The 22703-nt window shown below is 41.0% G+C and overlaps 2 protein-coding genes across 5 annotated transcripts in view; one reads left to right on the top strand and one right to left on the bottom strand.

Annotated features, from left to right (window-relative positions):
• Positions 1-7900, top strand: part of LOC127576138 (serine/threonine-protein kinase Nek5-like) — a 47517-nt gene extending 39617 nt beyond the window's left edge. Inside the window, exons 19-22 of the mRNA XM_052026526.1 lie at positions 516-657; positions 1257-1409; positions 5409-5526; positions 7457-7900. Coding sequence (XP_051882486.1) covers positions 516-657; positions 1257-1409; positions 5409-5526; positions 7457-7724 — 681 coding nt within the window. The 3' untranslated portion in view covers positions 7725-7900. The remainder of the gene's footprint in view (positions 1-515; positions 658-1256; positions 1410-5408; positions 5527-7456) is intronic.
• Positions 7901-11179: 3279 nt separating this feature from the next.
• Positions 11180-22394, bottom strand: alg11 (ALG11 alpha-1,2-mannosyltransferase). Of its 4 annotated transcripts, none has more exons than XM_052026367.1 (4): positions 22273-22394; positions 14752-14985; positions 12695-13620; positions 11180-11584 (listed from the first exon to the last, which is right to left on the bottom strand). In XM_052026367.1, exons 2-4 carry the CDS (start codon positions 14979-14981, stop codon positions 11307-11309), a joined length of 1434 nt encoding a protein of 477 aa, XP_051882327.1. In that variant the 5' UTR covers positions 14982-14985; positions 22273-22394; the 3' UTR covers positions 11180-11306. The 4 variants fall into 4 exon arrangements, with proteins under 4 accessions (XP_051882327.1, XP_051882325.1, XP_051882326.1 ...); XM_052026365.1 differs by lacking the exon at positions 22273-22394 and adding an exon at positions 22212-22258; XM_052026366.1 differs by lacking the exon at positions 22273-22394 and adding an exon at positions 22225-22258.
• Positions 22395-22703: the final 309 nt, after the last annotated feature.

The raw sequence follows: 22703 nt of genomic DNA, 5'->3' as shown, positions 1-22703 counted from the left end.
CAGCCCAACTCACCGGTACTGACAACTTAATTAAGTGTGCAGAATTACGAGGCGCCTAGGCAAATTGAACTGAAAGTATCTACTTCCCTTGGCAGAGATATCAGTAACCTGGAAGCATAGATTTGAATTCAGTTGGCAGAAGAATTAAAGGACAGTTGAAAAAAAAGTATTTCACACAATGAGTGGTGGGGTCTGGAACTCGCAAGCTGAAAAGTGGTGGGGGGAGAAAACTGTACCACATTTTAAAACATACAGAATGAGAACATGCAGAGCCATAATCTACAGACTATGACCAACACTTGGGCAATGAGATTAATCAGGTCTATTTTTGGCAGGCAACTACACGATGGGCTGAGTAACTTCCTCTGGTGCCATAAATTTCCACAAATCTACGATTTTAAAGTTAGTCCCTACACCAAAATTATAATAAAGTCTTAACTCTGATTTAATAATTATTTTTTAATTGCTTTGAGTGATAAAGTAGCATAGCTAGTTTACATGCTCATATATTTTAGGAACTGGATGTGTTAAATAAGAGACTGACATACGAGGAAGGTAATGATCTTAAACAGAAGAAATGGCAATTCATCGAGGCGGAAAGTTTTCTGGAAGACCTTGCAAATAAAACTTTGGAAGTAACATCTTCTCAGATGGAAGGTACATGGTAATTTTACTGTCCCTCATTTTTATTCTACTCTATTGATGTGTCTTCTGATCCCTAATTAATATATCTGAATGAAATGCAACAATTTGCTTAGTCTAGCATTGTGTATCTAATATGGTTTCCTGTGACATAGTAATTAAGTTTAACAAGAGGAAGCTATAACAAAGATTGCTAACACTTTCTTGAGGACTTTTGGGAATGGGCAATAAGAACTGGCCTTGTTAGCAGTGTCTAAGTCCTGAAAAATGATTTTTTAAATAATCATCCTTTCCCACTCTTTATTTCTTTCTCTTCCTGATTTGAATCTAATTCACCCTATTTCTTATCTATTTTTCCTCTGTTTCTCTTGCAATCCTCCAATTTTATTGTTTAAGAACAGAAGTTGTTGATTGCATCATTCACCAAGGTCACAGGTGCCTCATTGCTCCCTTATGGGTCACACATACAGCAATTTGTGACTCAAAAGTTTTGAGCTGGAAAATTGAACATTTTAAGTAATGTGACATGCCACAAAGTTTCTTAGTCCAGAAAATTTAGGGCCAATGTATGATTCTATATGACTACTGTTGCACCCAATTTCTCCTTTATTTAGCTACCTCTGCTGCTGACCAGGTTGTTGTGATAGAAGCAGATGCTCCAAGAAACAGAAATCAGTGGGAACTGAAACGACCAGATACTCTGTTAAATGCACTCGTGGCTGCTCAGCTGTCTTCAGTTGGTCTGACCATTTCTGCAGACAAAATTGGTAAAGAAAGACCTTGCATTTAAGTAAATAGTATGGTAAAGTGGAATTTAATAAGTGTGGCCCACATTATGAGATAAATTTTAATCAAAAATACATCAGAAATTCTAAATTATATACTTGTAAAAACTGAATTTTTTCCTAAAATCAGTGACATTTTTTAAAGTAAGAGTAATTTAGGAAATATGAAATACTTGCCTGCTTTAATAATAACATGAAAATGTATATCTTATTATTTTTGCAGATGTTTATCCAAATTTCAACACATTAAGTATAAAGATCATGAGCCAACATTACTGCCCTATCTCCAACATCACTTTCCTCTCAAAAGCCTTGAAATATGTTGTAGCCTTCCAAATCTGGGGCAGTGGTGGGTGATGTTACAGAGGTGAAATTAGTTAATCTTAGTGATAGCACAAAAAGCACAGATATTCATGCTATGCCTCCATAGTAATTGCAAATAAGAAGAATCAGGTTCAGGTTTAGATGGTTGCCAGAAAGATGGATGAATTCAATAGACCAAGGCTAATGGCTTCAGTCTTTCCTGTATTGTTTAAGGAAACTTCTGCCCATTTAATACTGGATGTCCAACAGACAGTCTGACAATTTAGGGATTGTGAATGGATAAAGGTAGATGGTGTAAGGTTACAGGTAGATGCTGTTAGTGTAGATGTGGAAACTGATGCTGTGTTTCACAATGACGCAAGATGGGAGGGGACCAAAGATGATCATTTGAATTTTTGGGGCTTTCCAGAAGTGATAGAGTGGATACTGGAGAAGATATTGCTATTGATTCTCTAGCTCTGATTGAATAAATAAAAATAGAGCCAGGTGAGTGCAGTCCCACTTATCTAGATGATGGTGAAGAGGATGGTATGGTCAGCCATATCAAAAGCTTCTGATAGCACATGGAGGGGATACATTACCATTGTCACATTCAGATAGAATTCCATTAGTAACACTGATAAGGACTGTTTCAGTACCATGGAAAATGTGGAAACCTAACTGCAGGACTTCAAACAAGAACTTATAGTCACCATGGGTGTACATTTAGGAGGCTACAACACATTAAAAAAGAGAATGGGTGAAGGTGTTCTAGCACACTATGATACATGAGGGGTTCAGGCATTTTCTTCCTGCCTACTTTGTAATGCCATGTCTAACGTAGTGGACTTGATGAGGTGGATTATAACTTGATTTGGTAAGCTAGCAGATATTTCCCTTGCATGCCAATAAGTCACATGTCTGGATCAGAAGACTAAACAGTAACAGGCCAACAGGAGGAACTTCTGTGTCTTCTGCTTCTTTGTCATTGACTTCCATACACGGCTCCCCAGATGTTCTATCCCTTCTTCAAAGTAAATGATAATGCTGCTGTGTGGTGATCATTCAAACTGGCCTATCTAGATTATTCATCATGTCTTATAAGAATACAGGTGCTATAACAATCAGGTATTTGGCAGAGAATGCAGTGCAATCCACGTGCCAGTAAACATCATAGAATAAGGACAAGTGGTGGAATGAAATAAGCAAATTGAAATGTTGAAGGGCAAGCATGCATGCCAGACTGTGACTGAATTAGCAGCTGAAACGTGAATGTAAAAGTGAACAATTATACATTCTGTTACCTCTGTGTTTTAGGCTGTGAATGCAATGAATCGAAGGTATGAAGAACCAATTCGTCTATTTCTACAGGGCTTTCTAAGTGAACTCTGTAACCTCACACACCCTCCACAAGCTGCATGTAGCATTGTACTGCAAATGTATCTGGAGTCAGGAGGGCTGTGTTTGTGCCCAGAGAGATGGAATAACTGGCACCTCCCTCCATATGGTCAAACAATAGAAATATGTTTTCTGCATTTACTGAGAAAGGATATTCACATCCAGATTTGAAAAGTGATTTGAGTCACTATCTTGCCACCATAATTCCTCTGCTGACCCGGTAATGCTCCCAGAAACATTTCAGCTGTTGCTTGGTCCTTTATAAAACCTGCATCTGAATTAGGAGCAGGCCATTTGGCTCCTTAAGTCTGCTCTGCCACTTAATGGCTGATCTGATTGTATCCTCAACTTTGCATTCCCATCTCCCTATGATATCCTTTCACCCTCTTGACTCTTAAGTATCTATCTACCTCTATGTAAAAAAATACTTAGATTCTGCTTCCACCATTCTTTGAGGAAGGGAGTTGCAGACTAGCAACCCTCAGAAAAAAAAACCTCATCTTTGTCTTAAATAGGCAATTGCTTATTTTTACACAGTGACCCCTATTTCTAGATTCTCCCACAACAGGAAACATTGTCTCCACAGCTACCCTGGCAAGAGACCTCTGGATCTTGTCTGTTTCAGTCAAATCCCTTCTCACTCTTCTAAACTCCAACAGATACAAGCCTAACTTCACCTATCTTTCCTCAGAAGACAACCTGCCCAGTCCAGGTATTAGTCTAGTAAACCTCCCCTGAACTGCCCCATTAAGCAATGAGACCAATACAGTACATAGAATGCTAGGTGTAGTCTCACAAATGACCTATATAACTGAAACATAACCTACTTATTCTTGTATTCAATCCCCCTAGCACAAAAAATAACGTTAACTTTCCTAATTACTTGCTATATCTACATACTGGCCTTTTGTGAACTGTGCATCAGGACACCTAAGAGTCCTCTGCACCTCAGAGTTCTGCAGTCTCTCACCATTTAAATAATATGTTTATTTATTTTTGTGCCAAAATGGACACTTTCATTTTCCAACGTAATACTCCATTTGCTAAATCCAAATATTTTCCTGCATACTTAACCTATTGATATCCTTTTGTAGCCTCCTTACACCCTCTTGAATGTGCTTTCCTATTTATCTTTGTAAAATCAGCAATTTAGCAACCATGCCTTTGGTGCTTTCATCCAAGTTATATACAGTAGTAAAACATTTAAGTGCCAGCACCAATCTCTTTGTACATCACTTATCAGATCCTGATACCAGAAAAAGCCCTCCTCTCTGTTTCCTGTTATCCATGTTAAAATGTCACTTCTTACACTACTTTTTATTTTTATCCTGGTGGATTTTAAATTTTGCAGCACCCAAATTTTTCCAATCAGTGTTCTTACAGACATTTGAGGTTGGGGTGAGGGGTTGGTGGTACAGTGGTACTTAAGTTAGCTTATGCATCATAACTATGAAGGGCTGTCAGGGATAAAGAATGATTGGATAGAAATTCCAATCCACTCTTGCAGCCCCTGAAATTCTGGTCAAAGTTTAATTATACATGAATGTGTAAATGTATTAATAACATGTCATATATTGCAAAATGTGTTAATTTATATAGCATCCTTCAAGTAAATACCTTTCAGTGTAATCACTATCATATAGGAAATGTAACTGCCAATTTGAACACAACAAGCTTGTGATGCGACAAATGTTGGCCAGGCCACTGACGATAATGCCTTTTCTCTTCAAATTAGCACCCTGGGCTCTTTTATGCCCATCTAAAAGAAAATACAATAACATTCTGTTAGCTTTCCTAATTATATGTTACACCCACGTACTGGCCTTTTGCAAACCATGCATCAGGACACCTAGATTCCTGCGCATCGCAGATTAACATCTCATCCATGAAACAGTTCCTCCAACTATTTAGCATTTTTTCCAATGCTGTGCTAATGAGGCAACCGAGATTTTTGTAGCAGCCATTAATGGAACTGTTATTGTGGTTTAAAGATATGATGAAGTAATTTGAATCTCATTGTTGCCATCAGCTAAAGGAAAAGAGAATTATGCAGATGAATTGGGAGGTGTTTTAGTGATTTGGTTGGGAGGGGTAGAAGCAATTGTTGGCCCAGAAACAGACAGTAACTACCTTTTCATATAGTGCTGCTTATTCCTACAAGAGAGATAAGAGAATGCCAGTGTTCACTGGTACCCCAAATTAAGCTGCCACTCCATTTAGTCTTGCGTCACCTTTTAGTACAGCGCTTATTATTGATCCACCTGTATTTTGCTTCATTAGATGGTACATCAACTCCTTTGAGGCTAACAGAAAAGAACAGGGATTCTGAATCAAATTCTGCCTCTGACATAGAAGTAGATAATGAACGGCTGGAGCCCAGATCTGATGATGACGACACGTAAGCACTTCCTTTTACTGTCAGCTTACCAAAACTTGTCATGTGTTGCCTTATGCTCCACATGACCCTTATCCCACTCCTCCTTTAAGTACAACTGGAACAAAGAAATAATAAGCAGCATTCAAAGACAGATAGTAAAGCTGCTGCCCCTCAGCTCCAGCGACCCAGGTTCGATCCTGACCTCTAGTGTTGTCTACGTGGAGTTTGCACCTTCTCTCTGTGCCCATGTGGGTTCCCTTCCACACCCAAAAGTGTGCAGGTTGCCCCAAGTGCATGGCTGAGTGGTAGGCTCCAGGGGAGTGCTTGGGAATGTGGGGAGAATAAAACGGGTTAAGGTAGAATTAGTATGAAAATGGGTGCTTGATTGTCAATGCAGACTTGGTGGAAAGCGCCTTTTTCCATGCACTTTAAGACATTTCACATCAAGACCACACTGGATTGGGCTATCTGAATTTAAGCTGACACAGGATTTGACATGGGGAGATGTGGGGTAAAATTCCTCTGCTATTGCCATTTCCCTCAGAAGAGCAGAGTGACTCCCTGTAAAATCCATGTCTTTCACAGAGACCTTGAAGCATTTCAGATTTTACACAAGTCACCACAATAGATTTGGAAATAACCCAAATTCTTTTTTTAAATATGGCTCTAGCTGCATTCTGAGTGATAAATTTCAGTAGTTCTGTACTTTTACTCACAATGCAGATTGTTTACCTGCTTAGCCAATGGACAATTTGGCACTGCATTGGTTTATTATTGTCACTTGTACCGAGGTACAGTGAAAAGCTTGTCTTACAAACCGATTGTACAGGTCAATTCATTACACAGTGCAGTTACATTGAGTCAGTACAGAGTGCATTGATGTAGTACGGGTAAAAACAATAACAGCACAGAGGAAAGTGTCACAGCTACAGAGAAAGTGCAGTGCAATAAGGTGCAAGGTCACAACAAGGTAGATCGTGAGGTCATAGTCCATCTCATTGCATAAGGGAACTGTTCAACAGTTTTATCACAGTGGGGTAGAAGCTGTCCTTAAGTCTGGTGGTACATGCCCTCAGGCTCCTGTGTCTTCTACCTGATGGAAGAGGAGAGAAGAGAGAATGTCCCAGTGGGTGGGGTCTTTGATTACGCTGGCTGCTTCACCGAGACAGCGAGAGGTAAAGACAGAGTCCAAGGAGGGGAGGCTGGTGTCCATGATGTGCTGGGCTGTGTCCACAACTCTCTGCAGTTTCTTGCGGTCCTGGGCAGAGCAGTTGCCGTACCAAGCCGTGAAACATCCAGATAGGATACTTTCTATGGTGCATCAGTAAAATTTGGTGAGAGTCAAAGGGGACAAACCAAATTTCTTTAGCCTCCTGAGGAAGTAGAGGCACTGGTGAGCTTTCTCGGCCATGGCTTCTACGTGATTCGACCAGGACAGGCTGTTGATGTTCACTCCCAGGAACTTGAAGCTCTCAACCCTCTCGACCTCAGCACCATTGATGTAGACAGGTGCATGTACACCGCCCTCTTTCCTGAAGTCAATGACCAGCTCTTTAGTTTTGTTGACATTGAGGGCAAGGTTGTTGTCATGACACCATTCCACTAAGCTCTCTATCTCCTTCCTGTACTCTGACTCATCGCTGTTTGAGATACGGCCTATAACGGTGGTATCATCTGCAAACTTGTAGATGGAGTTAGAGCAGAATCTGGCCACACAGGCATGAGTGTATAGGGAGTAGAGGGCTGAGGACGCAGCCTTGTGAGGCACCAGTGTTGAGAATAATAGTGCCGGAGGTATTGCTGCCTATCGTCACTGATTGCGGTCTGTTTGTTAAAAAGTCAAGGATCCAGTTGCCAATGTTTTTCAATATTATGATGTACAATCTTGTATTATTGTGATAGGAAAAATGTAGTTGTATTCTTGATATTTCTATGAATATTAATTATTTAGAAACTTTGAAGAATCAGAAGATGAACTCACAGAACAGCTGGTGGAGTCCTTGCAAGAACTAATTGTTCAACCAGAACAGGCTGATTACAATGATGAAAACGGAGCCAGCCAAAGTGCACATGATGGACAAAGAGAGGAGAGTGCGGGCCACATGGAAATGCTTGTTTTCAATACTAAAAGCAAGCCAGAAAAATGCTGTGATCAAAAGGACATACCTGCACCTGATTCAGTCAAGGACTGTACAGAACAAAATGCAACAGCTTCCTGAGAATAATATTTATAGCTAGTCATATACTCTTACAGCCGATTAAATAGGAAGTCACTCAAGACATCTCAGGTCTAGAATTGATTACTTTGAACAAAAACTAATTCCTTAAGCTGTTACTTGTACATTTGCTGTTTGACTTTCACATGTAGTAACCAACTGACAGACCAATGTATCTGTATCCAATGAATATATAATGTGTTTTTCCTTAGCAAGTAAACTCCCCTAATTATGGTCATAACTGGAAAAAAAATAGCAAAGACATCACCTTTGGCAGAAACATTCATTTTTAGGTCTGCTTCTCTTGTCATGTAGAATTTCCTTATTTGGTCTCAAATATTGTTTTTAAAAAAGCTGTCATTGAGCCTGTTCATGAAAGATTTCAAAATAGATTTGATTGGCACCTTAAGGATTATTAAATTTATTTTAACAGTTAAGCATGTTCAGACTGATAGAAGCATCTTTTACTGTATAACTGCAAGATTCAGCTGTGTGCTGTTGCTGCAACTATACACCTAGCAGCCATTGCCATGAACTCTTAATTAATAGTCCTCTTCACACAAATATTCATTTTTTGGCTTTTTCTTGTTGTTCTTACCCACCACACACACACACACGGTTAGTTATGGATCCAATGACATCTGCAAGAGTGAACTGTGGCAGAAGCAGCTATTTATAACAATACTGGTAGAAGTGATCAATGCTTGCTGGAGCAAAGTCCCAACATCACACTAGGGATACCTATTGTGTCACGTGGCACTACAATTGTGTTCATTGGGATACACTGAGAAAGAGCTCTGAGCACTCAAAACTAGGCGTACAAGAAATGCCGTGGATCAACAGCAGTAGCAACAATGTACACCACAATCTGTAACATCAAGGCCAGCATGTCCTTCATTCCACCATGACATTCAAGTCAGGTGATCATTGCTGATTCAATGTGGAATGTATAAAGGATTATTAGGACAAGAACCAGGTATACCCAAAGTTGAGGTGCCAATATGAAGAAGCTGAAGCACAGAACATGCATGCTAAGTAGCATGCAATAGTGAGATCAGATCAAACTCTGCAGTCCTGCTACATCTAGTCATGAATGATGGTAGACAATTAAACAGCTTACAGGAGGTAGTAGCTCCAAGAACATCCTTACATTCAACAACTACAGGGTGCAGAATGTGAGTGCTAATGATAAAGCTGAAGCATTCACAATTACAGCAGGGCCAAGAGGATGATCCATCTCAGCTTCCTCTGGAGATCTTCCTTATAGAAGTCAGTCAATTTGATTCATTCCATGTGATATCAAGAAGAGGGAAAGCCCTGAATAGAGCAAAGGCTATTGGATCAGAAATCAGCCAATTGTAATAACAAAGAGCTGAACTCCAAAAGAAGCTACACTTCAGTCAAGTTGTTCCAATACAGTAACAGCAAAGACATCTACCTAACAATGTAGAATATTGCCCAGATATGTCCCATTCCAGAAAGGCAGGACAAATCCAATCCAGCTAATACCCCCCATTCCATCTACTCTCACTCAGCAAAATGACAGAAGGAGTTGTTGACACTGCTATCAAGTAGCACCTACTCACTCATCAGTGCCCAGTCTGGGCTTCGCCAGGATCACATCACTCCAGATCTCATCACAGCCTTAATCCAAACATGGACCAAAAAGCCAAATTCCTCAGGTGACTGCCTTTGACATCAAGGCAACATTTGTCTGAGTGTGGAACTAAGAAGCCCTGGTAAAAGTGAAATCAAGAGGCATTAAGAGAAAAAAATTTCCAATAGATTGGAGTAACACCTTCCACAAAAGGGTTGGGGTTGAAGGACGATTATCCCAGCCCCAGTTCACAACAGTAAGAGTTTATGAGTGTAGCATCCTAGGGTCCAACCACCTGCCGTTTCATCAATGAATTTCCATTATTTAAGATCAGGAGAGGGGATGTAAAGCTCCTCAGCAAATAAATCAGCTGTGATTGCATGAAAAAGCAAGATTCAAGTGGCAAGAAACATTCATGCCACAAAACCGCCAGACAACAACCAGCTCCAGCAAGAAAGTCTAATTACCTAATTTTGATATTCAGTGGCATTATCACCACCAAGTCCCTAAGCATTATCATGTTGGGGATAACCATTGATCAGATGCTCAACTGTATTGCCACATAAATATTGTGGTATTCAAGCTGGTCAGATGTTGGGTCCCCGGCAGCAAATGACTCACCTCTAATCACCCCAAAGCCTTTCCACCAACTAAAAGAAACGTCATTTAGACTGATGGAATACTTTTCACCTGCCTAAGTGCAGTTTTAGCAAAACCAAACAAGGTAGACACAGACCAAGACAGAGAAGTCCTTTTAATCAGCACCATATCCACTATCAGTACACTGTGGCTGCAGTGAGTACCAAGTTACTCATCTAAGCTACTCTGACAAACTTGTGATCCTTACCATCAAGGAGGATAAGGGCAGCCAGTGTATACCTCTCTAAGTTGCATGCCCTCCAGCTTGGAAATATAATTATCATTCCTTCATTGTAACTAAGTCTAAAGCCTAGAACTCCCTGTCTAACAGCATTATGGGAGTATTTTCATCAGAAAGACTTCTTGAAAAAGGTGGCTCATTACCACATTCTCAAAGTTAATTACAGATGGACAATGTATCCTGGCTTTGCCAGCAAACATTCAAAAACGGAACTTAAAAATTATACTTAAATATTTCTGAAACAATAGAACAGTATTGCAAAACATTCTGGATTTTTTAACTGCATATTCTTCCAATATGCAATTTGGTCACACCAAATGGAGGTAAATGAGAGATTTCCTACCACATCACCAATATGGGAAGTCAGCTGGTCCCCAGTCAGTGTAGTTATTCAGAATGCAGCAACTTGCAGGCCCTACTGGCTGAATGTAATTGTTTCAGTAATATAATGTAATTGCTAAATGTTTCAGCATTATCTTTAGCACTCACATTCCTGAATCTGTCATCAATGAATAAAGGGATGTTCTTGGAGCTACTGCCTCCTGCTAGCTGTTTAATTGTCTTATCATTCATGACTAGATCTGTCTATTACATGCTGATTCGCATGCTTGTATCTTCCGTGCTGCAGCTTCATCAGATTGGCACCTCAATTTTAGCTAGGTGGTGTTGGACCTGGTAAGCTCTTCTGCAATCTCGCACATCAGCAGCTATCTGATATTCATTCAACAGTGATAATAAACTTACTTCATAATCCAAGTTTTATGACTATTGTACTTTTAGCAGTTATTAATGCTAATATCAACAACTTCATATAAGGAAGTGTAAAGATATTTCCACAAAAACAGCAAACAAGGAAGAGAACAATTACACACCTGATCTGAATAGGATTTTCCTTTGTGGTCATATTTACTGATGAAGTCTTGAAAGATTTACATTTCCCCCCCCCCCCCCATACACAAATAATGTAAACATTTTCAAATATATACAAACTACTGCAATATTGTGCATTGTTTTTCTTCTCCTCCCTTAGGGTGTAGAGAGTTATTATTTACAGACATTGTTTAATAATTAGCTTAGCTGGGAGCCATTATTTATACACATTCAATAATTATCTTGGGCTAAAAAAAAGTTCCAAAGCAGATATAAATGATATTTCAAACTCATGGTCAGAGAATCTGCTCACAGACTGGCGTGCATTCTTTCTAATCTCCATCCTCTTTTCAGGTGACAGTGCTAGAATGGTATTTATAGCATCAGCATAACTTTCTTCACTGTCTGCCAGGAAACCCGTTTTGCCTCCATCATAAGGTACCACAATGTCAAGCTTGGGACCACCTGAGTCATGGGCCAGAATAACAGTTCCTGCTGCCATGCATTCCACGACACCTATCAAAAAAAGGGGGAAAAATTATTAAAGAGGTAGTTCAATGATGCAATGATGAAAGAACAATCTTATCATAGCACTAGAAACTCTAGACAGCTCTTTGCAAAATGAATATTTTAGAACAATCCAGTGCTGGCCTGTAGACTACAAATTCCCACTCCATAAATCTATTTTTAAAAGTATTATGTTTCTAGGCTTCTTCTGCACAGAAACTTCATGGTGATTCACTGCCTGACCATAGATTTATAACCAGGGCTGCAAATGAGTTGTTGCCATCAAGTTATTACCACGCGTCACTAAGATGTCAATTTCCAGGTTCTATTCTGGCCTCATTTCTCTCAATTTTTTTAATCCAACTGAAATTTCAATCTTTGGATCACATCTCATCTTCCTTCCCAACTGCTCCTGTTGAACGGATTGATGAGATTTTGCTGCATCTCCCAACACCTTAAAAAGTGCCATCACAACCACACATTTAAATATCTCAATGGAAGTAATCCAGTCTCAGCCTATTGCTCCTATTGAATTAAATGCAAAAGGAATTGGTTAGCACCTGATGCAATTTCTTCTTAGCAGAGTGTCATTAATTAGCAGAAATTCAATCTGCAAAAAGAAACTAGATATCTAAATTTTTTAGTAATTCATCACCTGTTACCTTTAGAATTGCATGCAAAGACAATTGCAGTGTGAAAATCAACTGCCTGGCTCGGGTAGATGGACTTTTCACTTTTATAGAGTCTTGCAGCTAACAGAGTATTTGTTCCAACATGGAAAGACTTGGAGGAAGGGAAATTTGTTCATCCTATTGGTTAAATACTCACCTGTGTTTATTTCAGTTGCACCAACTCAGTGCTCCATAAACAGTAAAAGTGTTATGTATACACGTACAGTATTACTTTGAAGCTCCAGTTGTAGTTAAGACTACAAATTTTTGCTTTTTTAAGGTAATCTCTGAAGTGCTTAATACTAAATGTCTCAAAAAACACACAATGCTTCAAGTATCACGGTTTCATAAAGTACTATATATTTCAAGTGCACATCAGGTTCTTCAAAATGGTTTGTCAAAATAAAATTAGGAAGAATCACACCCGAAATGTACATAACATGCTCACCTATACCAAAATGTTCATTCCACATGGTATGTAGACCAATAGTAGCTTCAGACAGATATTTTTTAAGTTCTTCAAATGAAATGTTAATCTTAAACTCAACGTTCTCTTTTACTCCAAGATTCTCACAGAGTTCTTTTAGGCAAGATACTCGCTCTTCATCCTCAGCGTTACGGCAACCTCCAATCAGTATTAGTTTCACAGCACGTTTCTGAGGATACTTCTGAAGAAACCGATAGAAAGCTTTAATTTGTAGAGCGTGGTCCTTCTCTGGCCGAAACTGCGCAATTGAAACAATGGAATGTTCTGTCTTTTTACTGTCATCTTCTAACGGAATATCCAAGAATGTCTGAACATCACAAGGTGGACAGACAACATGGGTTCGATCACCTGCTTTCCAAAGAGCAAGAATATGATTCAGAGTCCACGTGGAATTTACCATTATAACGTCACTGCAAGAACCAACCAATCCATATAGCCAAGCAAAAATGTAGTAGTACACAATTTTGAGATTGCTCAGTATAGGATTGTTCGATATAAAAGCTGCATTGTTGAAGCTTGGGTTCCTGTCTTTCACCACAGAGAGCATGTCCGTGCTAATAGTAGGATAGTGAACATAGCACCCTACTTGGCAGCCGCCTAAGTACTTGAAGAGAGGAAGCACATATGCATAGCCCATGGAATCTATAAAAATATCAGGAACACACTTCATAAGGGCCTCCCATCCAAGCAAAACAGATCCCAGACTTTGACCTAGCAATGTAAAGTATGGATAAAGCTTAGCCTCCACAAGATAACGCTTTTCAAGGAAAATGAACTGAACAGATTGGGGTAGTTTGATATTGAATCGTCTGTATGCTCCAGCGAGTATTTCTTGATCTGTGACATCATGATCTCCAGTGTAAATGATAATTTTAATATTGCTGTATCTGTGAATTTCAAAATATAAAAATTAGAATACGGCTAACAAAATGTATCACTTTTGTAAGTGCAAGCGTATTATGGAAAACACTTTAAAGCATACTTGATAGTTCTGATATATGGAAAAATGCATTAGCAATATTTATGATAGAATCAATGCATTGATGCACATTAACATTGGTCTTAATTTTAGCTGTGCAAAATTAATTCACAGAACCAGATTGAAAATATTACATTTATTCAAATATATTCTGCAGCAGAAATCTGCATTCATGACATTGTGGAAATATTTGCACTGTTTATATATCCCTTGAATTGTGAACGGTCGATTCATGAGTTTTCACTGGAATAGCATTGATTCTTTATCGTAGCACAAAAGACTGCAAATGATGGAATCTGGAGCAACAAACAATCTGCTGGAGGAACTCAGCAGGTTGAACAGCATCTGTGGGAGAAAAGGAATTGTCAATGTTTCAGTTTGAAACCCTGCATCCTTTCGGTTTGAAATCCTTTCCTCACACAGATGCTGCTCGATCCCCTGAGTTCCTCCAGAAGATCATTTGTTGACCCTTTATGATACACGTCCTTGATTTCTGAATCTATTTTTGCTATAAAGAATAGTCTGCTGTTAGGGCACAGCGAGAGGAAAGTCTGGGAGACAATTAGCACCAGGCAAACATCTAAAATAGATGTGTTTTTGTTGTGCTTTACTGGTCTAATTTTACTTACTACTACAGCAGTTTACAAGTGCAGCAAAGACTGGGAAGTCTGCTTCAGTGCAGTACAGCCCAGAGTAATCTTTTTTGACAGAGCTGTGCTTGTAAATGCACAATAGAAACACATTTATTTCAGACACAGTCCAGACACACAATACAGAATCACAGACATATTGTTGGGCTGGAGGGGGTCATGGAGAGGGAAGAACAAGACCATAAGTTTATTTGAATACTAAGATAAGAAAGTTATCATTAGGTTATCAATTTGCTTTTTACCATCTCATTTTGTAGTCATAATTAAACAAAGTACAGCTTTACTTTTACAATTTACTTAATTTTTAGAGAAAATATTCCACAAATGTTTTTATGCATTTTTATCAAAAATGCCAATTCCAGACTCCATATGAAATAATTGGGACTCACCTCTCCTGCAATGATCTTATTGCACACCAGAGCACCCTTTCTCCTCCACCCCCAGCATTGCAGTAAGGGTGAAAGAATGCCACCACCAAAGACTTCTTGACATAATTTCCTGGAATTTGTGCTATTTTCTTCTTTGGACAGATCCAGAATCGTATGTATAGCAAAATAACGATGAGGGCAAACAATAAACCAGCGGTTACAAAAAGCATGGGAATGATCAATGAAAACATAAACCTAATAGAAAAAAAAACAAGTTATCAATGTTGATACCACAAATGCAAGAGTTTTATATATTAGAAATGGAACTTTCTTGCCACACTACTTGCAACCTCTCCCTATATAAATGTTGCTCGGTTTGTGAAGACACACATAGGTCTTTTGAATTTATTGGATCTGCTTTTTATTACCCTTCTTACATAGGAAATGACTTTCAGGAACTCAGAAGTGGGCTAACAAAATTGACCATCTCCTTGGTAATTTGCCAAAAGCACTTAAAAACCAAGAACTACTTTACACTAGTACTCTTTAAATTTAAATTTTATTTACAGCGTGGTAACAAGCCCTTCTGGTCCAACGAATCTGCGCTGCCCATTTTAAACCCAAATTAACCTATTTGTACGTCTTTGCAATGTGGGAGGAAACCGGAGCACCCGGAGGAAACCCACGCAGACACGGGAGAGTGTACAAACTCCTTACAGACAGTGACGGAAATCGAACCCTGATCGCTGGCGCTGTAATAGCGTCGCGCTAACCACTACACTACCGTGCCGCCACGGTAATTCAGAAACAATCACCGTAAGAAGGCAGGTTATGATGTGGCACAATGGTTATGCTACCAGGCTTGAATTCAAAAGCCTGGAGTAACAATCCACACATAGTTAAATTCACATGACATCATGCTAAGTTCCATGTTACTTAGCTGAATTTAATTTTTGTGGAATTGAAATTCAGCTAAATAACATGGAACTTAGCAAAATGGAGACAGAAGAGACTGCAGGTGCTGGAATCCGTAGCAACAAACAAGGTGCTGGAGGAACTCAGGAGGTCAGACAGCACCTGTAGAGGGAAATGGTCAACATTTCAGGCCAAATCCAGATGAAGGGTTTTGACCTGAAATGTTTTGATCTGAAATGTTGACTGTCCATTTTCCTCCACACATGCTGTCTGACCCACTGAGTTCCTCCAGCACCTTGTTGGTACGGAATTTAACAAACTTGACCACGAGACTGACAGATTGTTGTAAAATACCAACTGGTTCATTCTCGCAGACAGGAAAAAAGAACTGCTGCTATGAGCCAGTCTGACCATAAGATAATAGGAACAGAATTAGGCCATTCATCCCATCGAGTCTGCTCTGCCATTCAATCATGACTGATTTTTTTTAACCCCATTCTCCTGCCTTCTCCCCATAACCCTTAACCGCCTTACCAATCAAGAACCTATCAATCTCTGCCTTAAATACACCCAATTACTTGGCTTCCACCGTCCTCTGTGCCAACGAATTCCACAGATTCACCACCCTCTTGCTGAAAAATTTCCTCATCTCAGTTTTAAAGGGACATCCCTTTGCTCTGAGGCTGTGTCCTCAGATCCTAGACTCTCCTACTAATGGAAACATCCTGTCCACGACTACCCTATCCAGGCCTCATGCTTCTGAACTCAATCGAGTACAGGCCCAGGGACATCAAATGCTTCTCATATGTTAAGTCTTTAATTCCTGTGTTTATTCTTGTGAGCCTCCTCTGGACCCTCTCCAGGGACAGCACATCCCTCCTCAGATATGGGACCTCTGACCGCAATACTATAGATTTATGAATATTAAGGGAATCAAGGGACATGAAGGTAGTCCAGGAAATGGTGCTGAGATAAAGGATTAGCCACAATTTTGATGAATGGCAGAGCAGGCTTGAAGGGCCTACTCCAGCTCCTATTTCTTATGTACATGTATGAGGCAAGAAGCATATTGATATCATCAGGAGGAAATGAATCTAATGTTAAATTCTGGTAATGCCATAAAACTGGGTGACATCTGATAGCCATCCAATTTTCTTCCCATTGGATAGGAATGAATGGGGGGGGGGGGGGGAGGGAGGAGGGAAAGAGGAGAGGAGGAAATCAATAGGGTCCACAATAGCTGCTTATCCAATATCAGCTGCTTTACATATTTGCTTAAAGTGACTCACTAGAAAGGAAGGAACTGGAAGAGAAAGAGACTTCAAATAGTGAGAATTTCATCAATCAAAGTTTAGGATATGTTGGTAACATGCTGATGGACAGATTTTCATATTGAAAAGGAAAATGTTTCTTTTACACAATATTCAGCAAAGGAACATAATCAGCCATTCAGCCCATTGAATCTATGCTGCCTGTCGTAACAATCCCAGTCCGCCCACTTATTTCCCTGTAACCTATTCTCTCTCACATCCCCACCACCTCTACCCTGATTATCCTACTGCCCATCTGTACAATGGGCAATTTACAGAAAGTAATTAACCCACCAACCAGAACATTGTTGGGACGTGGGAGGAAACTGGAGAACTTGGGAGAAATGTGTGGTCACCGGGCACACAGATAGTTTTGGAAGTCAGGATTGAACACTTATAATTTCTCCATGACTCTTAATTAGTTATTCTTTTGGTAGGCAAGACAGACGGTGATGATTGCAAGAATGCTGCCATGCAAGGATTTGCATGGGCATAATGTGAATACCATTAAGAGCCTGCAACTAACATGAGAGTTATCAGACATAATGGAAAGTAAAATTTGAGTAAACTGTCCCATAATACACAAAACATACCAATACATACAATTAAAATATTAAGCAGCTTCTGCTACGTGTGTAAAAGTACTTTATTGAATTACATGATATAGTTAATGCTATGCATACTGGATACTACAGTAGCAATAAAGCTGGTCTCTATGCAAATGAGAGTTCTGAATAATATATTAATAGTTAAGCTCTGTCACATTCTTCTAGCTTGCTCATTACTCTATAACTTAATACAATGTATGGTTTATTCGGGGACAGCTATTGGCTTTGACATTTGATTAAAATTGCTTAATGCAACAAGGCATATAGAAATGTAGTATTCTCTTGCAATGGCATAAAATTTACAAAAGATACAGTACCATAACCCAGAATTTATTTAAATTTTATGAAGTTCCATAGCATGACATTTAGTTTACACCAAATGTGAGTCTCTATTATTTACAGCAATCAGTAAAAGAGTGAATGTGAATAATATCGGATTTTCACAAGTTGTAAAATTTTTCTTTTGATCAACGTTGTTGTGCAAAAACACCAAATATTTGGATAAAACAGCTCTTTAGAGTGAATTAGTGGTAAACTACTAGACACGCTACTAGAAACTACTAGACTAGGCATGGTAGTGTAGCGGTTGGCATAACAACTATTACAGCGCCAGTGACCTGGGTTCAATTCCAGCCACTGTAAAGAGTTTGTACGTTCTTCCCGTGTCTGCGTGGGTTTCCTTTGGTTTCCTCCCATATTCCAAAGACGTACGGGTTAGGAAGTTGTGGGCATGCTATGTTGGCACTGGAAGCATGGCGACACTTGTGGGCAGAACACTCTATGCAAAGATGCATTTCACTGTGTGTTTTGATGTACATGTGACTAATAAAGGTATCTTATCTCATCTCATCCTAAACAATTGCAGTAGCAACAACAAAATGGGCAACCATAGAATATATGTTTTGGAATAAGCCTCAGAAATATCAAATACAAAAACAGATTATAGCTTTGACAGTAAAGATACTGAGTCTGAAATTGGATAAACATTACACACAATCAGATACACACAAGCTGACCATGTAGAGCACATCCCAAGACCTTTCAAAATTAAGGATAATGTTAGGCCTATGAGCAAAAAGTGCGCAAGTGCAATCAAACAAATTTTACCTTTCAAATTTTAAATTTCAAATCAGTGCAATATTTCAAAATCAATTTTCAAGAGATAGAACATAGAACAAGGAACAATACAGCACTGGACAGGCCATTCAGTCCATGATGTTGTGCCGATCTTGATGCCAATTTATACTAAATGGCCTCTTCCTGTGTATCATCCATACCCCTCCATTCCCTTCATAATCACATGTCCACCGAAAAACCTCTTAAACTCCACCAAACCGCCTAACCCATTCCATCAATGCACCATAGAAAGCATCCTATCTGGATGCATCAGGGCTTGGTATGGCAACTGCTCTGCCCAGGACCGCAAGAAACTGCAGAGAGTTGTGGACACAGCCCAGAGCATTACGGACACCAGCCTCCCCTCCTTGGACTCTTTACCTCTCGCTGCCTTGGTGAAGCAGCCAGCATAATCAAAGACCCCACCCACCCAGGTCATTCTCTCTTCTCTCCTCTTCCATCAGGTAGAAGATACAGGAGCCTGACGGCACGTACCACCAGACTTAAGGACAGCTTCTACCCTACTGTGGTAAGACTATTGAACAGTTCCCTTATACGATGAGATGGACTCTGACCTCACGATCTACCTTGTTGTGACCTTGCACCTTATTGCACTGTACTTTCTCTGTAGCTGTGACACTTTCCTCTGTACTGTTATTGTTTTTATCTGTACTACCTCAATGCACTCTGTACTGACTCAATGTAACTGCACTGTGTAATGAATTGACCTGTAAGATCGGTATGCAAGACAAGTTTTTCACTGTACCTCGGTACAAGTGACAATAATAAACCAATACCAATACCAGGCACCTACCACTCTACATAAAAACTTGCCCCGATATCACCTTTAACCTCCCCTCATCTCCCCAACCTTAAAAACATATCCTCTGGTATCTGATATTTCTATCCTGGGAAAAGATTCCAACTGTCTACCCTATCTATGCCTCTCATAATTTTAAAAACCTCTGTCAGGTCTCCCCTCAGCCTCTGACGCTCTAGGGAGAACAACCCAAGTTTGTCCAACCTTTCCTATAAGCTCATATCCAGGCAGCATCCTGGTAAACCTCTTCTGCACCCTCTACAGTCTTCACATCCTTCCTATAATGGTGCGACCAGAACTTCACACAATACTCCAAGTGTGGTCTGACGAAAGTTTTATACAGCTACACCATGACTTCCTTGCACAGTAGCGTAGTGGTTAGCGTAACGTTTTACAGTGCCAGTGACCCAGGTTCAAATCTGGCCACTGTCTGTAAGGAGTTTGTACGTTCTCTCTGTGTCTGCGTGGGTTTCCTCTGGGTGCTCCGGTTTCCTCCCACATTCCAAAGATGTATGGGTTAGGAAGTTGTGGGCATGCTACGTTGGTGCCGGAAGCGTGGCAACACTTGCGGGCTGCCCCCTGAACATTCTACGCAAAAGATGCATTTCACTCTGTGTTTTGATGTACATGTGACTAATAAAGATATCTTAATCAACACCCCTACCAATGCCATACACCTTCTTTACCACCTTATCCACTTGTATAGCCACTTTCAGTGAACTATGGTCTTGGACCCCAAGATCCCTCTGTACCTCAATGCTATTAAGGGGGCCTACCATTAACTGTGTACCTTCTCCTTTCATTTGACCTCCCAAAGTGTAACACCTCACACTTGCCCAGATTAAACTCCAACTGCCACTTCTTTTGCCCATGTCTGTAACTGATCTATATCCTGCTGTATTCTTTGATAGTCCTCCAGTCCACTACTCCACCAATCTTGGTGTCATCCACAAACTTGCTGATCCACTCATGGCGCCGGTGCGAGGCGACTTTTGGTGTGTTGCACCGTACTGCTGCCGCAAAAGAACAAATTTCACGACATACATCAGTGATAATAAACCTGATTCTGGTCTACATTTTCAACCAAATCATTGATATATATCACAAACAGAGGTCCCAGCACTGATTCTTGTGGAACACCACTGGTCACAGACCTCCAGCCAGAATAACAGCCTTCCACCACTACTCTGTCTTCTGTGGCAATATATGCACTTCCTCTGTAACTGTAACCATAACACTACATTCTGCATTCTGATTGCTTTTCTCTTGTACTACCTCAAAGTACTTATGTTTTGAAATGATCTGTATGGATGACTTGCAAAACTAAGTTTTTCACTGTGTATCTTTATTAGTCACATGTATATCAAAACACACAGTGGAATGCATCTTTTGCATAGTGTTCTGGGGGCAGCCCACAAGTGTCACGCACACTTCCGGCACCAACACAGCATGCTCACAACTTCCTAACTTCCTAATCCATATGTCTTTGGAATATGGGAGGAAACTGGAGCACGCAGAGGAAACTCAAGCAGACACAGGGAGAACATACAAACTCCTTACAGACAGCAGCTGGAATTGAACCCAGATCACCAGCGCTGTAATAGCGTTATGCTAACCGCTACACTACCGTGCCTACCCTTGGTATCTTTGTACATGTGACAATAATAAATCAGTACAAATAATCATATGCCAAATAAGGCTCAGGCCTAACAAGAATAATTGACTTCAGAGAAATGTTAATGGTAAACAACTGGATCCTCGATATTTAGAACTACAAGGGCTCATTTCCTATTAGAAAAATGAAAATAAAAAACATGCAAATTCTAAACATCTTAACTATAAAAAGAAAAATGTTGGAAGCACTCAGCAGGTCTGGTAGCCTCTATAGACAAAGAAATAGAGTTAAAGTTTCGGGTCAAAGGCCTTTCCACAGAACAGAAGGGTTCTGACAAAGGACCTGAAACATTAACTTTGCTTCTCTTTCCACAGATGCTGCCTGACCGCATGAGCATTTTCTTTTCAACATTTTTTGTTCATCTTCATTCAACAGCAGTTTCTGTTCTCGTTTAGTAAAAGATGTGCAAAGAGCAGAAAGATCTTTCAAGGTCCACCTCTCCAGAACCCCAACTCTCCCAGCCCTGTAACTGACCACTGTTCCCCACCCGCCTCCCACACCCGGCCCTGGCTCAGTAACCACCCCACCCCCGGCTCAGTATTTCCAGCGGACTCCGTTAATGATCCATCAAGAAGGGCACGGCGGATGAAGCAAATGAGCGCATAACTACCGCCCGAGCAGCTGCAGGAGCCGCAGGCAGACCGTGGGCGCCACTCACAGCATCGTGACTCCCGGCCCGGTGAGCGAAGGCCCCGCCTTCCCTTCCTTCCCTTCCCCTGCCCTGCCCGTCCCTGCCCTCCCATCCGTCCCTCCCCTCCCCTGCCTGCCCGTCCGTCCCTGCCCTCCCCTCCCCTGCCCTCCCCTCCCCTGCCTTGCCTGCCCTCCCTTGCCTGCCCTGCCTCCCCTCCCCTGCCTTGCCTCCCCTCCCCTGCCTTGCCTCCCCTCCCCTGCCTTGCCTCCCCTCCCCTGCCTTGCCTCCCCTCCCCTGCCTTGCCTCCCCTCCCCTGCCTTGCCTCCCCTCCCCTGCCTCGCCTCCCCTCACCTCCCCTCCCCTCACCTCCCCTCACCTCACCTCCCCTCACCTCACCTCCCCTCACCTCAGAAACTCACACACACACCACCCACTCGCAGCCATCACCGACAACACGACAGGCTCACCTTCGACCCGGACCCTCTCACCGCCGAACCTCTCCCACTCCAGATGTTGATCTTTTAATTATTTTTAAAAAGATACATACATAAATAAACTTGCTCTCCTGGAACTAAGCCGAATATATCGCAAAAATAATTTTAAAAAAAAGAAAGTCAGTGTTTCACACGGCAGGCGGTTGCTTAGCAACCGGCTTGCGCAGGCTCTACTGGGTTCGGAAAGGGGTGGTGACGTCACGGGGCAGGAGGAGGAGGAGGAGACACGGGCGCGATGACGTCATGCACGCTGGCTCCGTACGAGGCGGCCCGGGATCAGATGTGGGTGAGTGACAGGCGGCTGGGGCAATGCGCTGCCCCCTGCAGCGACTCGCTGGGCTACTGCAGTCCCGGCGCACTGTCTGCAGTCGTAAAGTGCCAGGCATAGCCATTTCCTCACGCTG

The sequence above is a fragment of the Pristis pectinata genome, chromosome 11, assembly GCF_009764475.1.
Source record: "Pristis pectinata isolate sPriPec2 chromosome 11, sPriPec2.1.pri, whole genome shotgun sequence".
NCBI lineage: Eukaryota > Metazoa > Chordata > Chondrichthyes > Rhinopristiformes > Pristidae > Pristis > Pristis pectinata.
The sequence above is the reverse complement of the archived record's forward strand: the minus strand, read 5'-3'. Positions and strand labels throughout refer to the sequence as shown.

Bases quoted from the DNA above. Each gene is read 5' to 3' on its own strand.
- alg11 (XM_052026365.1), bottom strand. From the start codon at position 22,249: ATGGCTGCGAGTGGGTGGTGTGTGTGTGAGTTTCTGAG. The intron at 13,621-14,751 runs GTGAGTCCCAAT...TGAAATTCACAG, and splicing joins ATAAGATCATTGCAGGAGAG to ATACAGCAATATTAAAATTA. The intron at 11,585-12,694 runs GTGAGCATGTTA...TTTTTTTGATAG, and splicing joins GAATGAACATTTTGGTATAG to GTGTCGTGGAATGCATGGCA.